This window comes from Bombina bombina, chromosome 12, assembly GCF_027579735.1.
Source record: "Bombina bombina isolate aBomBom1 chromosome 12, aBomBom1.pri, whole genome shotgun sequence".
NCBI classification, from domain to species: Eukaryota; Metazoa; Chordata; class Amphibia; order Anura; family Bombinatoridae; genus Bombina; species Bombina bombina.
In genome coordinates, this window is record NC_069510.1 from 118,667,264 (window position 1) to 118,691,946 (window position 24,683).

Genomic DNA, 24,683 nt, shown 5'->3' on the forward strand with positions numbered 1-24,683 from the left:
TCACTAAGTTTATAAGCTGATCACACTCACAGTGCCAGTATAAGTGAGTTTACAAGACAACCTCACTAGTAGTGCCAGCATCAGTAAGTTTATAAGATGATCACACTCACAGTGCCAGTATAAGTGAGTTTACAAGACAACCTCACTAGTAGTGCCAGCATCACTAAGTTTATAAGCTGATCACACTCACAGTGCCAGTATAAGTGAGTTTACAAGACAACCTCACTAGTAGTGCCAGCACCAGTAAGTTTATAAGCTGATCACACTCACAGTGTCAGTATAAGTGAGTTTACAAGACAACCTCACTAGTAGTGCCAGCATCAGTAAGAATAAAAAAGAATCACACTAAAAAGTGCCAGCTTCAGTGATCTTACAAACTGATCACAATACTAGCACCAGTGTCAGTGAGATTACAGAGTGATCACATTTGTAGCACCAGTGTCAGTGAGATTACAGAGTGATCACACTTGTAGCACCAGTGTCAGTGAGATTACAGAGTGATCACTTTTGTAGCACCAGTGTCAGTGAGATTACAGAGTGATCACACTTGTAGCACCAGTGTCAGTGAGATTACAGGGTGATCAGACTTGTAGCACCAGTGTCAGTGAGATTACAGAGTGATCACACTTGTAGCACCAGTGTCAGTGAGATTACAGGGTGATCAGACTTGTAGCACCAGTGTCAGTGAGATTACAGAGTGATCACACTTGTAGCACCAGTGTCAGTGAGATTACAGAGTGATCACACTTGTAGCACCAGTGTCAGTGAGATTACAGAGTGATCACACTTGTAGCACCAGTGTCAGTGAGATTACAGGGTGATCACACTTGTAGCACCAGTGTCAGTGAGATTACAGGGTGATCACACTTGTAGCACCAGTGTCAGTGAGATTACAGGGTGATCACACTTGTAGCACCAGAGTTAGTGAGATTACAGGAGGATCACACTTGTAGCACCAGTGTCAGTGAGATTACAGAATGATCACATTTGTAGCACCAGTGTCAGTGAGATTACAGAGTGATCACACTTGTAGCACCAGTGTCAGTGAGATTACAGGGTGATCACACTTGTAGCACCAGTGTCAGTGAGATTACAGAGTGATCACACTTGTAGCACCAGTGTCAGTGAGATTACAGAGTGATCACACTAGTAGCACCAGTGTCAGTGAGATTACAGAGTGATCACACTAGTAGCACCAGTGTCAGTGAGATTACAGAGTGATCACACTAGTAGCACCAGTGTCAGTGAGATTACAGGAGGATGACACTTGTAGCACCAGTGTCAGTGAGATTACAGGAGGATGACTCTTGTAGCACCAGTGTCAGTGAGATTACAGGAGGATCACACTTGTAGCACCAGTGTCAGTGAGATTACAGGGTGATCACACTTGTAGCACCAGTGTCAGTGAGATTACAGAGTGATCACACTTGTAGCACCAGTGTCAGTGAGATTACAGGGTGATCACACTTGTAGCACCAGTGTCAGTGAGATTACAGGGTGATCACACTAGTAGCACCAGTGTCAGTGAGATTACAGAGTGATCACACTAGTAGCACCAGTGTCAGTGAGATTACAGGGTGATCACACTTGTAGCACCAGTGTCAGTGAGATTACAGGGTGATCACACTTGTAGCACCAGTGTCAGTGAGATTACAGGGTGATCACACTTGTAGCACCAGTGTCAGTGAGATTGCAGGGTGATCACACTAGTAGCACCAGTGTCAGTGAGATTACAGGGTGATCACACTTGTAGCACCAGTGTCAGTGAGATTACAGGGTGATCACACTTGTAGCACCAGTGTCAGTGAGATTACAGGGTGATCACACTTGTAGCACCAGTGTCAGTGAGATTACAGAGTGATCACACTAGTAGCACCAGTGTCAGTGAGATTACAGAGTGATCACACTTGTAGCACCAGTGTCAGTGAGATTACAGGGTGATTACACTAGTAGCACCAGTGTCAGTGAGATTAGAGGGTGATTACACTTGTAGCACCCGTGTCAGTGAGATTACAGGGTGATCACACTTGTAGCACCAGTGTCAGTGAGATTACAGAGTGATCACACTTGTAGCACCAGTGTCAGTGAGATTACAGAGTGATCACACTTGTAGCACCATTGTCAGTGAAATTACAGAGTGATCACACTAGTAGCACCATTGTCAGTGAGATTACAGGGTGATCACACTTGTAGCACCATTGTCAGTGAGATTACAGGGTGATCACACTAGTAGCACCAGTGTCAGTGAGATTACAGGGTGATCACACTAGTAGCACCAGTGTCAGTGAGATTACAGAGTGATCACACTAGTAGCACCAGTGTCAGTGAGATTACAGGGTGATCACACTTGTAGCACCAGTGTCAGTGAGATTACAGGGTGATCACACTTGTAGCACCAGTGTCAGTGAGATTGCAGGGTGATCACACTAGTAGCACCAGTGTCAGTGAGATTACAGGGTGATCACACTTGTAGCACCAGTGTCAGTGAGATTACAGGGTGATCACACTTGTAGCACCAGTGTCAGTGAGATTACAGAGTGATCACACTTGTAGAACCAGTGTCAGTAAGATTACAGGGTGATCACACTTGTAGCACCAGTGTCAGTGAGATTACAGGGTGATCACACTTGTAGCACCAGTGTCAGTGAGATTACAGGGTGATCACACTTGTAGCACCAGTGTCAGTGAGATTGCAGGGTGATCACACTAGTAGCACCAGTGTCAGTGAGATTACAGGGTGATCACACTTGTAGCACCAGTGTCAGTGAGATTACAGGGTGATCACACTTGTAGCACCAGTGTCAGTGAGATTACAGAGTGATCACACTTGTAGAACCAGTGTCAGTAAGATTACAGGGTGATCACACTTGTAGCACCAGTGTCAGTGAGATTACAGGGTGATCACACTTGTAGCACCAGTGTCAGTGAGATTACAGAGTGATCACACTTGTAGCACCAGTGTCAGTGAGATTACAGGGTGATCACACTTGTAGCACCAGTGTCAGTGAGATTACAGGGTGATCACACTTGTAGCACCAGTGTCAGTGAGATTACAGGGTGATCACACTTGTAGCACCAGTGTCAGTGAGATTACAGGGTGATCACACTTGTAGCACCAGTGTCAGTGAGATTACAGGGTGATCACACTAGTAGCACCAGTGTCAGTGAGATTACAGAGTGATCACACTAGTAGCACCAGTGTCAGTGAGATTACAGGGTGATCACACTTGTAGCACCAGTGTCAGTGAGATTACAGGGTGATCACACTTGTAGCACCAGTGTCAGTGAGATTACAGGGTGATCACACTTGTAGCACCAGTGTCAGTGAGATTGCAGGGTGATCACACTAGTAGCACCAGTGTCAGTGAGATTACAGGGTGATCACACTTGTAGCACCAGTGTCAGTGAGATTACAGGGTGATCACACTTGTAGCACCAGTGTCAGTGAGATTACAGAGTGATCACACTAGTAGCACCAGTGTCAGTGAGATTACAGAGTGATCACACTTGTAGCACCAGTGTCAGTGAGATTAGAGGGTGATCACACTTGTAGCACCATTGTCAGTGAAATTACAGAGTGATCACACTTGTAGCACCATTGTCAGTGAAATTACAGAGTGATCACACTAGTAGCACCATTGTCAGTGAGATTACAGGGTGATCACACTTGTAGCACCATTGTCAGTGAGATTACAGGGTGATCACACTAGTAGCACCAGTGTCAGTGAGATTACAGGGTGATCACACTAGTAGCACCAGTGTCAGTGAGATTACAGAGTGATCACACTAGTAGCACCAGTGTCAGTGAGATTACAGGGTGATCACACTTGTAGCACCAGTGTCAGTGAGATTACAGGGTGATCACACTTGTAGCACCAGTGTCAGTGAGATTACAGGGTGATCACACTTGTAGCACCAGTGTCAGTGAGATTGCAGGGTGATCACACTAGTAGCACCAGTGTCAGTGAGATTACAGGGTGATCACACTTGTAGCACCAGTGTCAGTGAGATTACAGGGTGATCACACTTGTAGCACCAGTGTCAGTGAGATTACAGAGTGATCACACTTGTAGAACCAGTGTCAGTAAGATTACAGGGTGATCACACTTGTAGCACCAGTGTCAGTGAGATTACAGGGTGATCACACTTGTAGCACCAGTGTCAGTGAGATTACAGGGTGATCACACTTGTAGCACCAGTGTCAGTGAGATTACAGGGTGATCACACTAGTAGCACCAGTGTCAGTGAGATTACAGGGTGATCACACTTGTAGCACCAGTGTCAGTGAGATTACAGGGTGATCACACTTGTAGCACCAGTGTCAGTGAGATTACAGAGTGATCACACTTGTAGAACCAGTGTCAGTAAGATTACAGGGTGATCACACTTGTAGCACCAGTGTCAGTGAGATTACAGGGTGATCACACTTGTAGCACCAGTGTCAGTGAGATTACAGAGTGATCACACTAGTAGCACCAGTGTCAGTGAGATTACAGAGTGATCACACTTGTAGCACCAGTGTCAGTGAGATTACAGGGTGATTACACTAGTAGCACCAGTGTCAGTGAGATTACAGAGTGATCACACTTGTAGCACCAGTGTCAGTGAGATTACAGAGTGATCACACTTGTAGCACCAGTGTCAGTGAGATTACAGAGTGATCACACTTGTAGCACCATTGTCAGTGAAATTACAGAGTGATCACACTTGTAGCACCAGTGTCAGTGAGATTACAGAGTGATCACACTAGTAGCACCATTGTCAGTGAGATTACAGGGTGATCACACTTGTAGCACCATTGTCAGTGAGATTACAGGGTGATCACACTAGTAGCACCAGTGTCAGTGAGATTACAGGGTGATCACACTAGTAGCACCAGTGTCAGTGAGATTACAGGGTGATCACACGTGTAGCACCAGTGTCAGTGAGATTACAGGGTGATCACACTTGTAGCACCAGTGTCAGTGAGATTACAGGGTGATCACACGTGTAGCACCAGTGTCAGTGAGATTACAGGGTGATCACACGTGTAGCACCAGTGTCAGTGAGATTACAGGGTGATCACACTAGTAGCACCAGTGTCAGTGAGATTACAGGGTGATCACACTAGTAGCACCAGTGTCAGTGAGATTACAGGGTGATCACACTTGTAGCACCAGTGTCAGTGAGATTACAGGGTGATCACACTAGTAGCACCAGTGTCAGTGAGATTACAGGGTGATCACAGTAGTAGCACCAGTGTCAGTGAGATTACAGGTGGATCACAGTAGTAGCACCAGTGTCAGTGAGATTACAGGTGGATCACAGTAGTAGCACCAGTGTCAGTGAGTGTACAGGGTGATCACACTAGTAGCACCAGTGTCAGTGAGATTACAAGTGGATCACACTAGTAGCACCAGTGTCAGTGAGATTACAGGGTGATCACACTTGTAGCACCAGTGTCAGTGAGATTACAGGGTGATCACACTAGTAGCACCAGTGTCAGTGAGATTACAGGGTGATTACACTAGTAGCACCAGTGTCAGTGAGATTACAGGGTGATCACACTTGTAGCACCCGTGTCAGTGAGATTACAGGGTGATCACACTTGTAGAACCAGTGTCAGTGAGATTACAGAGTGATCACACTTGTAGCACCAGTGTCAGTGAGATTACAGAGTGATCACACTAGTAGCACCAGTGTCAGTGAGATTACAGGGTGATTACACTAGTAGCACCAGTGTCAGTGAGATTACAGAGTGATCACACTTGTAGCACCAGTGTCAGTGAGATTACAGGGTGATCACACTTGTAGCACCAGTGTCAGTGAGATTACAGAGTGATCACACTAGTAGCACCAGTGTCAGTGAGATTACAGGGTGATCACACTAGTAGCACCAGTGTCAGTGAGATTACAGAGTGATCACACTAGTAGCACCAGTGTCAGTGAGATTACAGGGTGGTCACACTAGTAGCACCAGTGTCAGTGAGATTACAGAGTGATCACACTTGTAGCACCAGTGTCGGTGAGATTACAGGGTGATCACACTAGTAGCACCAGTGTCAGTGAGATTACAGGAGGATCACACTTGTAGCACCAGTGTCAGTGAGATTACAGAGTGATCACATTTGTAGCACCAGTGTCAGTGAGATTACAGAGTGATCACATTTGTAGCACCAGTGTCAGTGAGATTACAGAGTGATCACATTTGTAGCACCAGTGTCAGTGAGATTACAGAGTGATCACATTTGTAGCACCAGTGTCAGTGAGATTACAGAGTGATCACATTTGTAGCACCAGTGTCAGTGAGATTACAGGGTGATCACACTTGTAGCACCAGTGTCAGTGAGATTACAGGGTGATCACACTTGTAGCACCAGTGTCAGTGAGATTACAGAGTGATCACACTTGTAGCACCAGTGTCAGTGAGATTACAGGGTGATCACACTTGTAGCACCAGTGTCAGTGAGATTACAGGGTGATCACACTTGTAGCACCAGTGTCAGTGAGATTACAGGGTGATCACACTTGTAGCACCAGTGTCAGTGAGATTACAGGGTGATCACATTTGTAGCACCAGTGTCAGTGAGATTACAGGGTGATCACACTTGTAGCACCAGTGTCAGTGAGATTACAGGGTTATCATACTTGTAGCACCAGTGTCAGTGAGATTACAGGGTGATCACACTTGTAGCACCAGAGTCAGTGAGATTACAGAGTGATCACATTTGTAGCACCAGTGTCAGTGAGATTACAGGAGGATCACACTTGTAGCACCAGTGTCAGTGAGATTATAGAGTGATCACACTAGTAGCACCAGTGTCAGTGAGATTACAGGAGGATCACACTTGTAGCACCAGTGTCAGTGAGATTACAGAGTGATCACACTTGTAGCACCAGTGTCAGTGAGATTACAGAGTGATCACACTAGTAGCACCAGTGTCAGTGAGATTACAGGGTGATCACACTAGTAGCACCAGTGTCAGTGAGATTACAGGGTGATCACATTTGTAGCACCAGTGTCAGTGAGATTACAGGAGGATCACATTTGCAGCACCAGTGTCAGTGAGATTACAGGGTGATTACACTAGTAGCACCAGTGTCAGTGAGATTACAGAGTGATCACACTTGTAGCACCAGTGTCAGTGAGATTACAGAGTGATCACACTTGTAGCACCAGAGTCAGTGAGATTACAGAGTGATCACATTTGTAGCACCAGTGTCAGTGAGATTACAGAGTGATCACACTAGTAGCACCAGTGTCAGTGAGATTACAGGATGATCACATTTGCAGCACCAGTGTCAGTGAGATTACAGAGTGATCACACTAGTAGCACCAGTGTCAGTGAGATTACAGGGTGATCACACTAGTAGCACCAGTGTAGGTGAGATTACAGGAGGATCACATTTGTAGCACCAGTGTCAGTGAAATTACAGAGTGATCACACTAGTAGCACCAGTGTCAGTGAGATTACAGGGTGATCACACTTGTAGCACCAGTGTCAGTGAGATTACAGGGTGATCACACTTGTAGCACCAGTGTCAGTGAGATTACAGGAGGATCACATTTGTAGCACCAGTGTCAGTGAGATTAGAGTGATCACACTAGTAGCACCAGTGTCAGTGAGATTACAGAGTGATCACACTTGTAGCACCAGTGTCAGTGAGATTACAGGGTGATCACACTTGTAGCACCAGTGTCAGTGAGATTACAGGGTGATCACACTTGTAGCACCAGTGTCAGTGAGATTACAGGGTGATCACACTTGTAGCACCAGTGTCAGTGAGATTACAGGGTGATCACACTTGTAGCACCAGTGTCAGTGAGATTACAGGGTGATCACACTTGTAGCACCAGTGTCAGTAAGATTACAGAGTGATCACACTAGTAGCACCAGTGTCAGTGAGATTACAGAGTGATCACACTAGTAGCACCAGTGTCAGTGAGATTACAGAGTGATCACACTAGTAGCACCAGTGTCAGTGAGATTACAGAGTGATCACACTAGTAGCACCAGTGTTAGTGAGATTACAGAGTGATCACACTAGTAGCACCAGTGTCAGTGAGATTACAGAGTGATCACACTAGTAGCACCAGTGTCAGTGAGATTACAGGGTGATCACACTTGTAGCACCAGTGTCAGTGAGATTACAGAGTGATCACACTAGTAGCACCAGTGTTAGTGAGATTACAGAGTGATCACACTAGTAGCACCAGTGTCAGTGAGATTACAGGGTGATCACACTAGTAGCACCAGTGTCAGTGAGATTACAGAGTGATCACACTAGTAGCACCAGTGTCAGTGAGATTACAGGGTGGTCACACTAGTAGCACCAGTGTCAGTGAGATTACAGAGTGATCACACTTGTAGCACCAGTGTCGGTGAGATTACAGGGTGATCACACTTGTAGCACCAGTGTCAGTGAGATTACAGGGTGATCACATATGTAGCACCAGTGTCAGTGAGATTACAGAGTGATCACACTAGTAGCACCAGTGTTAGTGAGATTACAGTGTGATCACACTTGTAGCACCAGTGTCAGTGAGATTACAGGGTGATCACACTAGTAGCACCAGTGTCAGTGAGATTACAGGGTGGTCACACTAGTAGCACCAGTGTCAGTGAGATTACAGAGTGATCACACTTGTAGCACCAGTGTCGGTGAGATTACAGGGTGATCACACTTGTAGCACCAGTGTCAGTGAGATTACAGGGTGATCACATATGTAGCACCAGTGTCAGTGAGATTACAGAGTGATCACACTAGTAGCACCAGTGTCAGTGAGATTACAGAGTGATCACACTTGTAGCACCAGTGTCAGTGAGATTACAGGGTGATCACACTAGTAGCACCAGTGTCAGTGAAATTACAGAGTGATCACATTTGTAGCACCAGTGTCAGTGAGATTACAGGGTGATCACACTTGTAGCACCAGTGTCAGTGAGATTAGAGTGATCACACTAGTAGCACCAGTGTCAGTGAGATTACAGAGTGATCACACTAGTAGCACCAGTGTCAGTGAGATTACAGGGTGATCACACTTGTAGCACCAGTGTCAGTGAGATTACAGGGTGATCACACTAGTAGCACCAGTGTCGGTGAGATTACAGGAGGATCACACTTGTAGCACCAGTGTCAGTGAGATTACAGGAAGATCACACTTGTAGCACCAGTGTCAGTGAGATTACAGGGTGATCACACTTGTAGCACCAGTGTCAGTGAGATTACAGGGTGGTGATCACACTTGTAGCACCAGTGTCAGTGAGATTACAGGGTGATCACACTTGTAGCACCAGTGTCAGTGAGATTACAGGGTGATCACACTAGTAGCACCAGTGTCAGTGAGATTACAGGGTGATCACACTAGTAGCACCAGTGTCAGTGAGATTACAGGAAGATCACACTTGTAGCACCAGTGTTAGTGAGATTACAGGGTGATCACACTTGTAGCACCAGTGTCAGTGAGATTACAGGGTGATCACACTAGTAGCACCAGTGTCAGTGAGATTACAGGGTGATCACACTTGTAGCACCAGTGTCAGTGAGATTACAGGGTGATCACACTAGTAGCACCAGTGTAGGTGAGATTACAGGAGGATCACATTTGTAGCACCAGTGTCAGTGAGATTACAGAGTGATCACACTTGTAGCACCAGTGTCAGTGAGATTACAGGGTGATCACATTTGTAGCACCAGTGTCAGTGAGATTACAGGGTGATCACACTAGTAGCACCAGTGTCAGTGAGATTACAGGGTGGTCACACTAGTAGCACCAGTGTCAGTGAGATTACAGGGTGATCACACTTGTAGCACCAGTGTCAGTGAGATTACAGAGTGATCACACTTGTAGCACCAGTGTCAGTGAGATTACAGGAAGATCACATTTGTAGCACCAGTGTCAGTGAGATTACAGGGTGATCACACTTGTAGCACCAGTGTCAGTGAGATTACAGAGTGATCACACTAGTAGCACCAGTGTCAGTGACATTACAGAGTGATCACACTAGTAGCACCAGTGTCAGTGACATTACAGGGTGATCACATTTGTAGCACCAGTGTCAGTGAAATTACAGAGTGATCACACTTGTAGCACCAGTGTCAGTGAGATTACAGGGTGATCACACTAGTAGCACCAGTGTCAGTGAGATTACAGGGTGATCACACTAGTAGCACCAGTGTCAGTGAGATTACAGGGTGATCACAGTAGTAGCACCAGTGTCAGTGAGATTACAGGGTGATCACACTAGTAGCACCAGTGTCAGTGAGATTACAGGGTGATCACACTTGTAGCACCAGTGTCAGTGAGATTACAGGGTGATCACACTAGTAGCACCAGTGTCAGTGAGATTACAGGGCGATCACACTTGTAGCACCAGTGTCAGTGAGATTACAGAGTGATCACACTTGTAGCACCAGTGTCAGTGAGATTACAGAGTGATCACACTTGTAGCACCAGTGTCAGTGAGATTACAGAGTGATCACACTTGTAGCACCAGTGTCAGTGAGATTACAGAGTGATCACACTTGTAGCACCAGTGTCAGTGAGATTACAGGGTGATTACACTAGTAGCACCAGTGTCAGTGAGATTACAGGGTGATCACACTTGTAGCACCAGTGTCAGTGAGATTACAGGGTGATCACACTAGTAGCACCAGTGTCAGTGAGATTACAGGGTGATTACACTAGTAGCACCAGTGTCAGTGAGATTACAGGAGGATCACACTTGTAGCACCAGTGTCAGTGAGATTACAGAGTGATCACATTTGTAGCACCAGTGTCAGTGAGATTACAGAGTGATCACACTAGTAGCACCAGTGTCAGTGAGATTACAGGAGGATCACATATGTAGCATATGTCAGTGAGATTACAGGGTGATCACACTTGTAGCACCAGTGTCAGTGAGATTACAGAGTGATCACACTTGTAGCACCAGTGTCAGTGAGATTACAGGGTGATCACATATGTAGCATATGTCAGTGAGATTACAGGGTGATCACACTTGTAGCACCAGTGTCAGTGAGATTACAGGGTGATCACATATGTATCATATGTCAGTGAGATTACAGGGTGATCACATATGTAGCATATGTCAGTGAGATTACAGGGTGATCACACTTGTAGCACCAGTGTCAGTGAGATTACAGGGTGATCACATATGTAGCACCAGTGTCAGTGAGATTACAGGGTGATCACATTTGTAGCACCAGTGTCAGTGAGATTACAGGGTGATCACATATGTAGCATATGTCAGTGAGATTACAGGGTGATCACATATGTAGCATATGTCAGTGAGATTACAGGGTGATCACACTTGTAGCACCAGTGTCAGTGAGATTACAGGGTGATCACACTAGTAGCACCAGTGTCAGTGAGATTACAGGGTGATCACACTAGTAGCACCAGTGTCAGTGAGATTACAGGGTGATCACATATGTAGCATATGTCAGTGAGATTACAGGGTGATCACACTTGTAGCACCAGAGTCAGTGAGATTACAGGGTGATCACATATGTAGCACCAGTGTCAGTGAGATTACAGGGTGATCACATATGTAGCATATGTCAGTGAGATTACAGGGTGATCACATATGTAGCATATGTCAGTGAGATTACAGGGTGATCACATATGTAGCATATGTCAGTGAGATTACAGGGTGATCACATATGTAGCATATGTCAGTGAGATTACAGGGTGATCACATATGTAGCATATGTCAGTGAGATTACAGGGTGATCACATATGTAGCACCAGTGTCAGTGAGATTACAGGGTGATCACATATGTAGCATATGTCAGTGAGATTACAGGGTGATCACATATGTAGCATATGTCAGTGAGATTACAGGGTGATCACATATGTAGCATATGTCAGTGAGATTACAGGGTGATCACACTTGTAGCACCAGTGTCAGTGAGATTACAGGGTGATCACATATGTAGCATATGTCAGTGAGATTACAGGGTGATCACACTTGTAGCACCAGTGTCAGTGAGATTACAGGGTGATCACATATGTAGCACCAGTGTCAGTGAGATTACAGGGTGATCACATATGTAGCATATGTCAGTGAGATTACAGGGTGATCACATATGTAGCATATGTCAGTGAGATTACAGGGTGATCACACTTGTAGCACCAGTGTCAGTGAGATTACAGGGTGATCACATATGTAGCATATGTCAGTGAGATTACAGGGTGATCACATATGTAGCACCAGTGTCAGTGAGATTACAGGGTGATCACATTTGTAGCATATGTCAGTGAGATTACAGGGTGATCACATATGTAGCATATGTCAGTGAGATTACAGGGTGATCACATATGTAGCATATGTCAGTGAGATTACAGGGTGATCACATATGTAGCATATGTCAGTGAGATTACAGGGTGATCACATATGTAGCATATGTCAGTGAGATTACAGGGTGATCACATATGTAGCACCAGTGTCAGTGAGATTACAGGGTGATCACATATGTAGCATATGTCAGTGAGATTACAGGGTGATCACATATGTAGCATATGTCAGTGAGATTACAGGGTGATCACATATGTAGCATATGTCAGTGAGATTACAGGGTGATCACATATGTAGCACCAGTGTCAGTGAGATTACAGGGTGATCACATATGTAGCATATGTCAGTGAGATTACAGGGTGATCACATATGTAGCACCAGTGTCAGTGAGATTACAGGGTGATCACATATGTAGCATATGTCAGTGAGATTACAGGGTGATCACATATGTAGCATATGTCAGTGAGATTACAGGGTGATCACATATGTAGCATATGTCAGTGAGATTACAGGGTGATCACATATGTAGCACCAGTGTCAGTGAGATTACAGGGTGATCACATATGTAGCACCAGTGTCAGTGAGATTACAGGGTGATCACATATGTAGCATATGTCAGTGAGATTACAGGGTGATCACATATGTAGCATATGTCATTGAGATTTCAGGGTGATCACATATGTAGCATATGTCAGTGAGATTACAGGGTGATCACATATGTAGCATATGTCAGTGAGATTACAGGGTGATCACATATGTAGCATATGTCAGTGAGATTACAGGGTGATCACATATGTAGCATATGTCAGTGAGATTACAGGGTGATCACATATGTAGCACCAGTGTCAGTGAGATTACAGGGTGATCACATATGTAGCATATGTCAGTGAGATTACAGGGTGATCACATATGTAGCACCAGTGTCAGTGAGATTACAGGGTGATCACATATGTAGCATATGTCAGTGAGATTACAGGGTGATCACATATGTAGCATATGTCAGTGAGATTACAGGGTGATCACATATGTAGCACCAGTGTCAGTGAGATTACAGGGTGATCACATATGTAGCATATGTCAGTGAGATTACAGGGTGATCACATATGTAGCACCAGTGTCAGTGAGATTACAGGGTGATCACATATGTAGCATATGTCAGTGAGATTACAGGGTGATCACATATGTAGCATATGTCAGTGAGATTACAGGGTGATCACACTTGTAGCACCAGTGTCAGTGAGATTACAGAGTGATCACATATGTAGCATATGTCAGTGAGATTACAGAGTGATCACATATGTAGCATATGTCAGTGAGATTACAGGGTGATCACATATGTAGCATATGTCAGTGAGATTACAGGGTGATCACATATGTAGCATATGTTAGTGAGATTACAGGGTGATCACATATGTAGCATATGTCAGTGAGATTACAGAGTGATCACACTTGTAGCACCAGTGTCAGTGAGATTACAGGGTGATCACATATGTAGCACCAGTGTCAGTGAGATTACAGGGTGATCACACTTGTAGCACCAGTGTCAGTGAGATTACAGGGTGATTACATATGTAGCATATGTCAGTGAGATTACAGAGTTTAATCTGTCTTGGAAGGACCTCACAGAACTGATGGGACCAGATAGATTGAAATCATTATGCTGTGAGACATATAAAGCCTTTAATGTGACATTTATTTATACAATTATTATAACCTACTATTCATCTTTACAAACTCATTGACATTATGTAATGTATAATTGTGTAAGTCTTTATGACGGTGACTATAAGATACCACAGACAAGGCTGACAGTCACAGCGCTCACCTGGGGTGTCACACCGCACCAGAAGTTAGAGTAACCAGTCTGTGATTCTAACATGGGAGCCACTAGTGTTTTATTCTCAGTCATCAGCAGCAGCAGTGTTTCCTCGTCGGTCAGTATGTTGTCAGCGTCTGTGAACTGTAAAGAGAATACACTCTATAATAGCTGGTCTAAGGTTGTGCGTTTTATTTGCCCATGGTTTAGACAAGAAGGAAACCAGTTTCATTTTGCTTTAGAATTGGAACAATTTGGCAAGTTGGTTATTTTGTTCTTGATAACCCTGAAATGCAACAACTAATACTTTAAAGAGACAAAACAATAAACAAATACTAGATAGAATGAAGCATTCAAAGAAAAGATTAGTCTGAGAATAGCATGTAGATATATTTTTTATAGTTTCATTAGCTGTTTAAATATTAAAAATATAAGTGTTAAGTTTTAGTGTCTGTAAAACAATGGGAGCTGCCATGTTGTAACTTAGGTTACCTTCTCTGCTGTGGCCAATTAGGGGCAGTTATAAATAGGTCACTAGAGTGTGCAGCCAATGGCTGTGTGGAATATAACAGTGTTCTGCACTTCCATTTCTATCAGGAACTGAAAAGCTCACAATGTCAGAATAGAATTACGGGAAAAATAAATAATGAAAGTATATTGCAGAGTTTTATTTATATTTAAAAAAACTATTTATCATTTTATATTACCATCTAAAAGTGTTTAATCTCCCTTTAAAGGGACATTATACACCAATTTGCATATAACTGCATGTAATAGATACTACTATAAAAGAAGATAATGATCTAAAAATCCAGTATAAAACCTTTATAAAAACGTACTTAGAAGCTCCAAGTTTAGCACCGTTGATTAGGTTAGCAGGAACACCCAGGGAAAGAGGCTAAATTGCAGACCCCCCCGCCCTGCATATAAAAAGACAGATTATACAAACAGAAGCCAGCAGTAGACTGGAAATGCACGTCTACTTCTGACACTGAGGGGCTTGGTTAGGAGTCTGAAAATCAGCACAAAGTTATTAAAAAATTAGCAGAACTTAACATTGTTACAAAAACACTCCCAGATGGGCTGTATAAATGGAGCATCTACAAAACATTTATGCAAATAAATATTTGGTGTATATTATAATGTCCCTTTAAGCAAAATTACTGAGTTTAGATTAGTTAGTAAAGAATGGCATCTTCTTTAATCTCATATAGGTGTCTGCACCCCCAGAAGTACCCTGCGACTAAACTGTGTCCCTCAGCAGTGGCGGGTAACTAAACTGTATCCCTCAGCAGTGCCGTATAACTAAACTGTGTCCCTCAGCAGTGGCGTATAACTAAACTGTATCCCTCAGCAGTGGCGGGTAACTAAACTGTATCCCTCAGCAGTGGCGGGTAACTAAACTGTATCCCTCAGCAGTGGCGGGTAACTAAACTGTATCCCTCAGCAGTGGCGGGTAACTAATCTGTATCCCTCAGCAGTGCCGTATAACTAATCTGTATCCCTCAGCAGTGCCGTATAACTAAACTGTATCCCTCAGCAGTGCCGTATAACTAAACTGTATCCCTCAGCAGTGCCGTATAACTAAACTGTATCCCTCAGCAGTGCCGTATAACTAAACTGTATCCCTCAGCAGTGCCGTATAACTAAACTGTATCCCTCAGCAGTGCCGTATAACTAAACTGTATCCCTCAGCAGTGCCGTATAACTAAACTGTATCCCTCAGCAGTGCCGTATAACTAAACTGTATCCCTCAGCAGTGCCGTATAACTAAACTGTATCCCTCAGCAGTGCCGTATAACTAAACTGTATCCCTCAGCAGTGCCGTATAACTAAACTGTATCCCTCAGCAGTGCCGTATAACTAAACTGTATCCCTCAGCAGTGCCGTGTAACTAAACTGTATCCCTTAGCAGTGCAGTATAACTAAACTGTATCCCTCAGCAGTGGCGTATAACTAAACTGTATCCCTCAGCAGTGGCGTATAACTAAACTGTATCCCTCAGCAGTGGCGTATAACTAAACTGTATCCCTCAGCAGTGGCGTATAACTAAACTGTGTCCCTCAGCAGTGCCGTGTAACTAAACTGTATCCCTCAGCAGTGGCGTGTAACTAAACTGTATCCCTCAGCAGTGGCGTGTAACTAAACTGTATCCCTCAGCAGTGCCCAGTAACCGGTATCTACCCGTAAACATATCAAGTTACTAATAACTGCCCTTGTGGTGCCCAGTAACTCGTATCTACCCTAAACGTATCCTGTTGCCATATTATAGGAGTGAACATTTTTCCTGGCATGGTGCTTTCACTTGCATATCAATGCCCCCTGGTCTGCCAGACAGGACCTGATCTTACCAGTATATAATCAGCCTTGTGCGCCCGTGCGTAGTCCAGTGCGTCCTGCTTCAGCTTCATCACGTGCTCATACCGTTCCCTAGGCCAGTGTTTAGGTCCAGTCTCTTCAGGATACCACCTGTGCCATGTACAGAACAGGAGCAATATAAACATTACAAGGGCACAAGTAAGTCATATCTCAGCCCAATCTTCTAAACAATGTATTTTCTGAAGAAATAGAAATAAATATCACATATTCTGTGTCTGTTGCACAAATGATTATTAAATCAATTTGTTAAATTATGCAATTAATTTGTGCTTTGCATAGTCTAAGTCAGGGGTCGACAAATCTGTTTAAAACTTAGGAGTCAGACACTGGTATCTGTATGGAAAATAACTTAAAAGGATAGTAAACCCCAATATTTTCTTTTATGATTCAGATAGAACATACAATTTTAAACAATTTACTTCTATTATCAAATTTGCTTTGTTCTCTTGTTATCTATTGCTGAAGGGACAGCATTGCACTACTGACAGGAAGCTGAAAATATCTAGTTAGCCAATCACAAAAGACAAATGTGTGCGGGCACCAATCAGCAGCAGCTCCCACTAGTGTAGGATATGTGCGTATTGTTTTTTAACAAGGGATACTAAAAGAACGAAGCACATTTGAAAATAGAAGTGAATGTAAAAGTTTCTTAAAATAACATACTCTGTCTGAATCATGTAAGTCTAATTTTGACTTTCCTATCCCTTTAAAAGGTTAGGAGCCAGGGGTAAACTTCTAGTAGCCAGTGGCATAAGTAACCTTTATGAATGATAGAAAACGTTACAGTAGTGTAAATAATTACATTGCCCTAACTCTGGTACATCACACTGGCAGCCATCTGGGAACATTTTCTATGGACTGGATAACGATACAAATATTAGATACATTTGAATAATCCCACAATATTCAGATCTCACATAGGGGAGGCTAAAAGGGAGAGGAATCAGAGCAGGTCATTTTAATACACTTTTAAAAAATAACTTGCATTTTCAAATGTGCTTCGTTCTCTTGGTATCCCTTGTTGAAAATGAATGCACACATATCTTACACTAGTGGGAGCTCGCTGCTGATTGGTGCCTGCACACATTTGTCTCTTGTGATTGGCTAACTAGATGTGTGCAGCAAGCTGCCAGTAGTACAATGCTGCTTCTTCAGCAAAGGATAACAAGAGAATGAAGCAAATTGGTTAATAAAAGTAAATGTCAAAATTGTTAAAAATTGTATGTTCTATCTGAATTAAAAACATAAAATAGCTCTACTGAAAGTCATTCTATATTTCACTAAATATCATTTATTAGTTACATTCTACTAGTTCTCATATTTATTTTTATTCCCAATTTGTTTATTAGTACAACACGGATCTGTAACATCAAGAACACAGCGGTTACTGGCAGCTTATTGTTATTTCTATGACGATCAAAAACCCTAATTATCTTGTGGGGCCTCACTCTTTCAGATCCTCTTATGATCTATTTCTATGGTGAGTTTTTCTTTAAAATGCTCTTTAAAAAGCACAAAACACCTAAAATAAATAAAATACTGAGAGGCGTTACTCATTGTGATGGCTGGCACCGGTCCCTGCTTACAAACAGGGAGTCTCAAGTTCATCTATGTATTGCAGGTGTCAAGAAAGGGGATAGGGTCTTTATAACCAACACTGTTATATTAATGCACATTTTACCTCTGGGATTACCTTGTATCTAAGCCTCTGCAGACTGCCCCCTTACCTCAGTTCTTTTGTTAGACTTGCAGTTTAGCCAATCAGTGCTGACTTATAAGTGACTCCACGGGAGTGAGCACAATGTTATCTAGATAGCACACGTGAACTAGCGCTGTCTAACGGTGATAAACTATCAAAATGCACTGAGATAAGAGGCGGCCCTCATTGGCTTAGAAATTAGCACGAGCCTACTTAGGTTTAGCTTTCAACAAAGAATACCAAGAGAACAAAGCAAATTTGATTATAAAAACCAATAGGAAAGTTGTTTAAAATTGCATGCACTATCTGAATAATAAAAGTTTAATTTTGACTAGACTGTCGCTTTAAAATTCTGATACACAAGACAGAGAACTTTAGTGGGGAGGCCTGGAGTGAAAGTGGACCCAGGGATCTTAAATGGAGCGCGACTACAGCTCCCGAAAAAGCCTCAATCTGCCACATAAGGAAGGGCATCCTGACAGGGGAAACACTTTTCTGCTGGTTTGGAAGCAGGAGTGGACTTCTTGGCCCATTTCATCTTAGACCACAATGAGCTTGGCCTCCATGAAGTCTTGAGAAATGCTGCATTTTGGGTGGAAGAGGAGAAAAGGGCCCTTTAAAAAGGTAAAACATCCAACAGTTTGTACCTTGTCCTGCCCTGTTACCCCAGTGGATATGATGGCATCCAGGCCAGGCCCATAAAGTCCATTAAAGGGACAGTCAACACAAAATTTTTTATTGTTTAAAGATAGATAACGCCTTTACTACCCATTCCCTAGCATTGCACAATCAACTTTGTTATATTAATATCCTTTATAACATTTAACCCCTTAACGACCAGCGCCGTACCCTGTACGATGCTGGTCTTTATGACCTTAAGGACCAGCAATGTACCCTGTATGTCGCTGCAGTCCTGGGCTTCTCTCAGGAAGTAGAGTTACGGATGCAGAGAGGATACTACCCTGCAGAAAATATGTAATTTGAATACGGAATTTTTTTGTAAAAAAAAATAAATAAAAAAAATAAATAAATATTATTATTATTATAATAATAATAATAATAATAATAATAATAATAATAATAATAATAATAATATACAATTATATATATATATATATATTTTTTTTTTTTTTTTTTTTGTTATACTGGCAGACTTTCTGCCAGTACTTAAGATGGGGTGACCTGGGGGGGTGGGGGTGGGAAGAGAGGGATCAGAGGGTAGGATGTGTCTGGTGGGAGGCTGATCTCTACACTAAAACTAAAATTAACCCTACAAGCAACCAAATTAACCCCTTCACTGCTGGGCATAATACAAGTGTGGTGTGCAGCGGAATTTAGCAGCCTTCTAATTACCAAAAAGCAATGCCAAAGTCATATATGTCTGCTATTTCTGAACAAAGGGGATCCCAGAGAAGCATTCACAACTATTTGTGCCATAATTGCACAAGCTGTTGTAAATAAATTCAGTGAAAAACCTAAAAATTGTGAAAAAGTTATTTTTTTTTTTTTATTTGATCGCATTTGGTGGTGAAATGGTGGCATAAAATATACCAAAATGGGCCTAAATCAATACTTTGGGTTGTCTACTTAAAAAAAAAAATATTAATATACATATAGTTTTGATAGGTAAATATATAAAAAAGCTCTATTTCTGTTTAAATGTAGTGATGGCAAAAACGCTAAAAATGCTCTGGTCTTTTGGGGAAGTTTTTGTCTGAAATGCCTGGTCCTTAAGGGGTTAAACCTCTAAATTTCTGTCTGTTTCTAAGTCCCTAAAGACAGCCCCATGATCACATGCTTTTGTATTTGCTTTTCACATCAGGGGAAGCTAGTTCATGTGAGCCATTTAAATAACATTGTGCTGACGCCCGTGGATTCTAACACAGCACTAATTGGCTTAAACGCAAGTCAAAAGATAAAATCATGTGATCAGGGGGCCATCAGAAGATGCTTAGAATCAAGGTAATAACAGAGGTAAAAGGTAAATTAATATAACCAGGTTTTCTGTGAAAAACTGGGGAATGGGTAATAGGGATTATCTATCTTTTAAAACAATAAACCATTTTGAGTTGACTGTCCCTTTAACTTGAATGGTCAGAGATGGAAGTATTAGAGACAATATCAGCACACCTAGCTAAAACATTTAGTATAATTGTTAACAAAAAAAACCTTAAAGGGACACTAAACCCACATTTTTTCTTTAATGATTCAAAAAGGGCCGCAATTTTAACCCTTTGAGTGCTAAGCACTTTCCCACCTGGGTGCTAAGCCGTTTTAAGTTTTTTTGTTTTTTTTTTTAAACTTTTTTTAAATTTTTTTCCAGATCCCCAAGACTTACAATGTTGGAAAGGTTAGGCGATTACCTTTCCAACGGTGGGTCTTGGGGGTCTGTAACTGCTTAGATGCCTGAGATACAGGCTTCTAAACAGCATGCCCCCTGTCCCTATACTTAACATTGTTAAGTGTAAATAAAGTTGCGCCGTGACGTCATCACCGCACCTGGCATAACGTGAAGTCCCGGTGATGCCTGTCACTATGCAGGCTCGATCGCCGGGGTAGGAGCGGGTGGGAGCCCCCAGATCTCCCTCAAGGTGGGAGAGTGCTAGCGACGGCTCTGAGCCGTCGTTAGCACCTGAGTGGGACACTCTGTGACGGCTCAGAGCCATCGTTAGCACTAAAAGGGTTAAGCAACTTTCTAATTTACTCCTATTATAAATTTTTCTTCGTTCTCTTGCTATCTTTATTTAAAAAGCAGGGATGTAAAACTTAAGAGCAGGCCCATTTTTGGTTGAGAACCTGGGTTATGCTTGCTTATTGGTTTGCTAAATATAGCTACCAATAAGCAAGCGCTTTTCAGGGTGCTGAACTTAAAATGGGCTGGCTCCTAAGCTTTGAATTCCTGCTTTTTTAAATAAAGATAGCATGAGAATGAAGAAAAATTGATAGTAGGAGTAAATTAGAAAGTTTCTTAAAAAAAAAAAATCGCTGCTCTATCTGAATCATTAAAGAAAAAATGTGGGTTTAGTGCCCCTTTAACTCAACCCTGACCTCTTCCACTACTCCAGGTGCAACCTCAGCAAGGTTATCACATCAAGCAGATATGGCCACCACTGCCCAGGCCACACTGACCGCAGGGCAAAATAAATAGCCCACCAGCTGAGAGGAGTGTTTATGAGAAACAATAAGGTCTTCATGGTCCTCTTATGGAGTAGTGGTCCATCTGGCTAACGTGGAGATAGCTCCACCCACCTTGGGCTTGGTCTCCCAGACTTTTATTAAAGTAGCAATAATCTATTGAGAGCTAGCTGAGCGCATTTGGTGAGCCAGTGACAAAAGGCATGCGTGTAGACGCCAATCACCAGCTAGATCCCAGAAATACATTGCTGCTCCAAAACGTACCTAGATATGCTTTTTAACAAATGACAACAAATTTAGTTACAGAAATAAACTGAATAGCCCACTAAATTCACATGCTCCATTTCATCCATAAAAATCTAATTTTCACTAATTAATTTAGCATCTATCGGAACATCACCTGCGCCTATTGTGTAAGAAAACAGACGTACTGGTTACATAAGCAAGCAGCTAATAGTAATATCTATAGGGAAGTCACCTGTCCCCTATTATGTAAGAACACAGACGTACTTGTTACATAAGCAAGCAGCTAATAGTAATATCTATAGGGAAGTCACCTGCGCCTATTGTGTAAGAACACAGACGTACTTGTTACATAAGCAAGCAGCTAATAGTAATATCTATAGGGAAGTCACCTGCGCCTATTGTGTAAGAACACAGACGTACTTGTTACATAAGCAAGCAGCTAATAGTAATATCTATAGGGAAGTCACCTGCGCCTATTGTGTAAGAGCACAGACGTACTTGTTACATAAGCAAGCAGCTAATAGTAATATCTATAGGTAAGTCACCTGCGCCTATTGTGTAAGAACACAGATGTACTTGTTACATAAGCAAGCAGCTAATAGTAATATCTATAGGGAAGTCACCTGCGCCTATTGTGTAAGAACACAGACGTACTTGTTACATAAGCAAGCAGCTAACAGTAATATCTATAGGGAAGTCACCTGCGCCTATTGTGTAAGAGCACAGACGTACTCGTTACATAAGCAAGCAGCTAATAGTAATATCTATAGGGAAGTCACCTGCGCCTATTGTGTAAGAGCACAGACGTACTTGTTACATAAGCAAGCAGCTAATAGTAATATCTATAGGGAAGTCACCTGCGCCTATTGTGTAAGAGCACAGGCGTACTTGTTACATAAGCAAGCAGCTAATAGTAATATCTATAGGGAAGTCACCTGCGCCTATTGTGTAAGAACACAGACATACTTGTTACATAAGCAAGCAGCTAAAAGTATTATCTATAGGGAAGTCACCTGCGCCTATTATGTAAGAGCACAGACTTACTTGTTACATAAGCAAGCAGCTAATAGTAATATCTATAGGGAAGTCAACTGCGCCTATTGTGTAAGAGCACAGGCGTACTTGTTACATAAGCAAGCAGCTAATAGTAATATCTATAGGGAAGTCACCTGTGCCTATTGTGTAAGAACACAGACGTACTTGTTACATAAGCAAGCAGCTAATAGTATTATCTATAGGGAAGTCACCTGCGCCTATTATGTAAGAGCACAGACATACTTGTTACATAAGCAAGCAGCTAATAGTAATATCTATAGGGAAGTCAACTGCGCCTATTGTGTAAGAGCACAGGCGTACTTGTTACATAAGCAAGCAGCTAATAGTAATATCTATAGGGAAGTCACCTGCGCCTATTGTGTAAGAACACAGACGTACTTGTTACATAAGCAAGCAGCTAATAGTAATATCTATAGGGAAGTCACCTGTGCCTATTGTGTAAGAACACAGACGTACTTGTTACATAAGCAAGCAGCTAATAGTAATATCTATAGGGAAGTCACCTGTGCCTATTGTATAAGAACACAGACGTACTTGTTACATAAGCAAGCAGCTAATAGTAATATCTATAGGGAAGTCACCTGTGCCTATTGTGTAAGAGCACAGACGTACATGTTACATAAGCAAGCAGCTAATAGTAATATCTATAGGGAAGTCACCTGTGCCTATTGTGTAAGAACACAGACGTACTTGTTACATAAGCAAGCAGCTAATAGTATTATCTATAGGGAAGTCACCTGCGCCTATTATGTAAGAGCACAGACGTACTTGTTACATAAGCAAGCAGCTAATAGTAATATCTATAGGGAAGTCACCTGCGCCTATTATGTAAGAGCACAGACGTACTTGTTATATAAGCAGTTTACTACATGTTTATATGTATAATTAGATATATTTTTATATTTATTTCATTACTTATAATTTATTCATATTACTACGTTTTTATGTACAAGTTATATTTTTATATTTCATTACTAATATTTTATTTTTATTACTACATGTATTAACAGTTATATATTTTTATATTTATTTCATTACTAATATTTTATTCATTATGATACTATCACCCTTCCCCCGCTGACAAATCACAAATCCTCATTTTATTTTTTCCTCTACAATTTATCTTGAGTTTGCAAATGGAAAGCAATGATTCACTTTACACTGTAACTGTATGTCAGTATGTTGCCACGTCAGATAGTAATTTGAGAAGATACAAATTATATAGAGCGAAGGAATCCTGGAGCTAAAAGCCAGAATCTGCATGGGGTGAGGTAGAACATAAGTCGCGTGCTATAGCACTGCTTACATGACATGGGCCTGAGGTGCCAGCAAGGCAGAAACGTGCAGGGACATGAGAATAGATTTCAGGAGGTATAATTTACCTGGGTCTGTGCTGCACCTTCCATTCCACAGAGCGGTACAGTGGGCGTACGGCTTCAACCCATTTTTGTAGCACCTCAATGGTTGCATCCTCATTGTGATCTGTTGCGCACCTGTGTGGAAAAAAATTGTGTGTTATTTTACCAGAACTGTAAAGTAGGTAACAAAATACACAAGTGGTTTTTAATTGTGTTTGCCTGACGCAGAAAGCACAATACAAAGATGAAAAAATAATAATAAACTCACAGGTCTTTGTCTGATTGGCTGCTGTGAGATCAGTGATGTGAGAGGAGTTACGACTTTTCTTACAGCACTTGAAGAAATTAGACAGGATATAATATTCGGATTTCTTTGTAATTTTATAAACTCCATTGAGAAGAGAGAAATCCGAATCAATAAATATATCATCTGTGGTTCCTATTTGGTTTATTTCTAGATTGCGTGTACAAGCGTGTAACATCAGTGTGTGTGCGGGCGCATCGTGACTCGCGTGCGGGCGCATCGTGACTCGCGTGCGGGCGCATCGTGACTCGCGTGCGGGCGCATCGTGACTTGTGTGTGCGACTTAAAGTGAATGTAAATTTTAATTAACGAGTGCCCGGTTTTTAAAAATACTATTAAAAACAGGAGCACTTACATTAATTAAACTTTACATTGCAGCATTTTTAAAAAAAACCTTTTTCTTTAGCAA

The 24,683-nt window shown here is 42.2% G+C and overlaps 1 protein-coding gene across 1 annotated transcript in view; it reads right to left on the reverse strand.

Moving 5' to 3' along the window:
* The window catches only part of CERCAM (cerebral endothelial cell adhesion molecule), a 107,272-nt gene that overhangs the window by 70,787 nt on the left and 11,802 nt on the right, over nucleotides 1-24,683 (reverse strand). The window contains exons 2-4 of the mRNA XM_053695678.1: nucleotides 23,995-24,105; nucleotides 16,449-16,566; nucleotides 14,107-14,241 (exon numbers count right to left, since the gene is read on the reverse strand). Of these exons, the coding sequence (XP_053551653.1) occupies nucleotides 14,107-14,241; nucleotides 16,449-16,566; nucleotides 23,995-24,105 (364 nt within the window). The remainder of the gene's footprint in view (nucleotides 1-14,106; nucleotides 14,242-16,448; nucleotides 16,567-23,994; nucleotides 24,106-24,683) is intronic.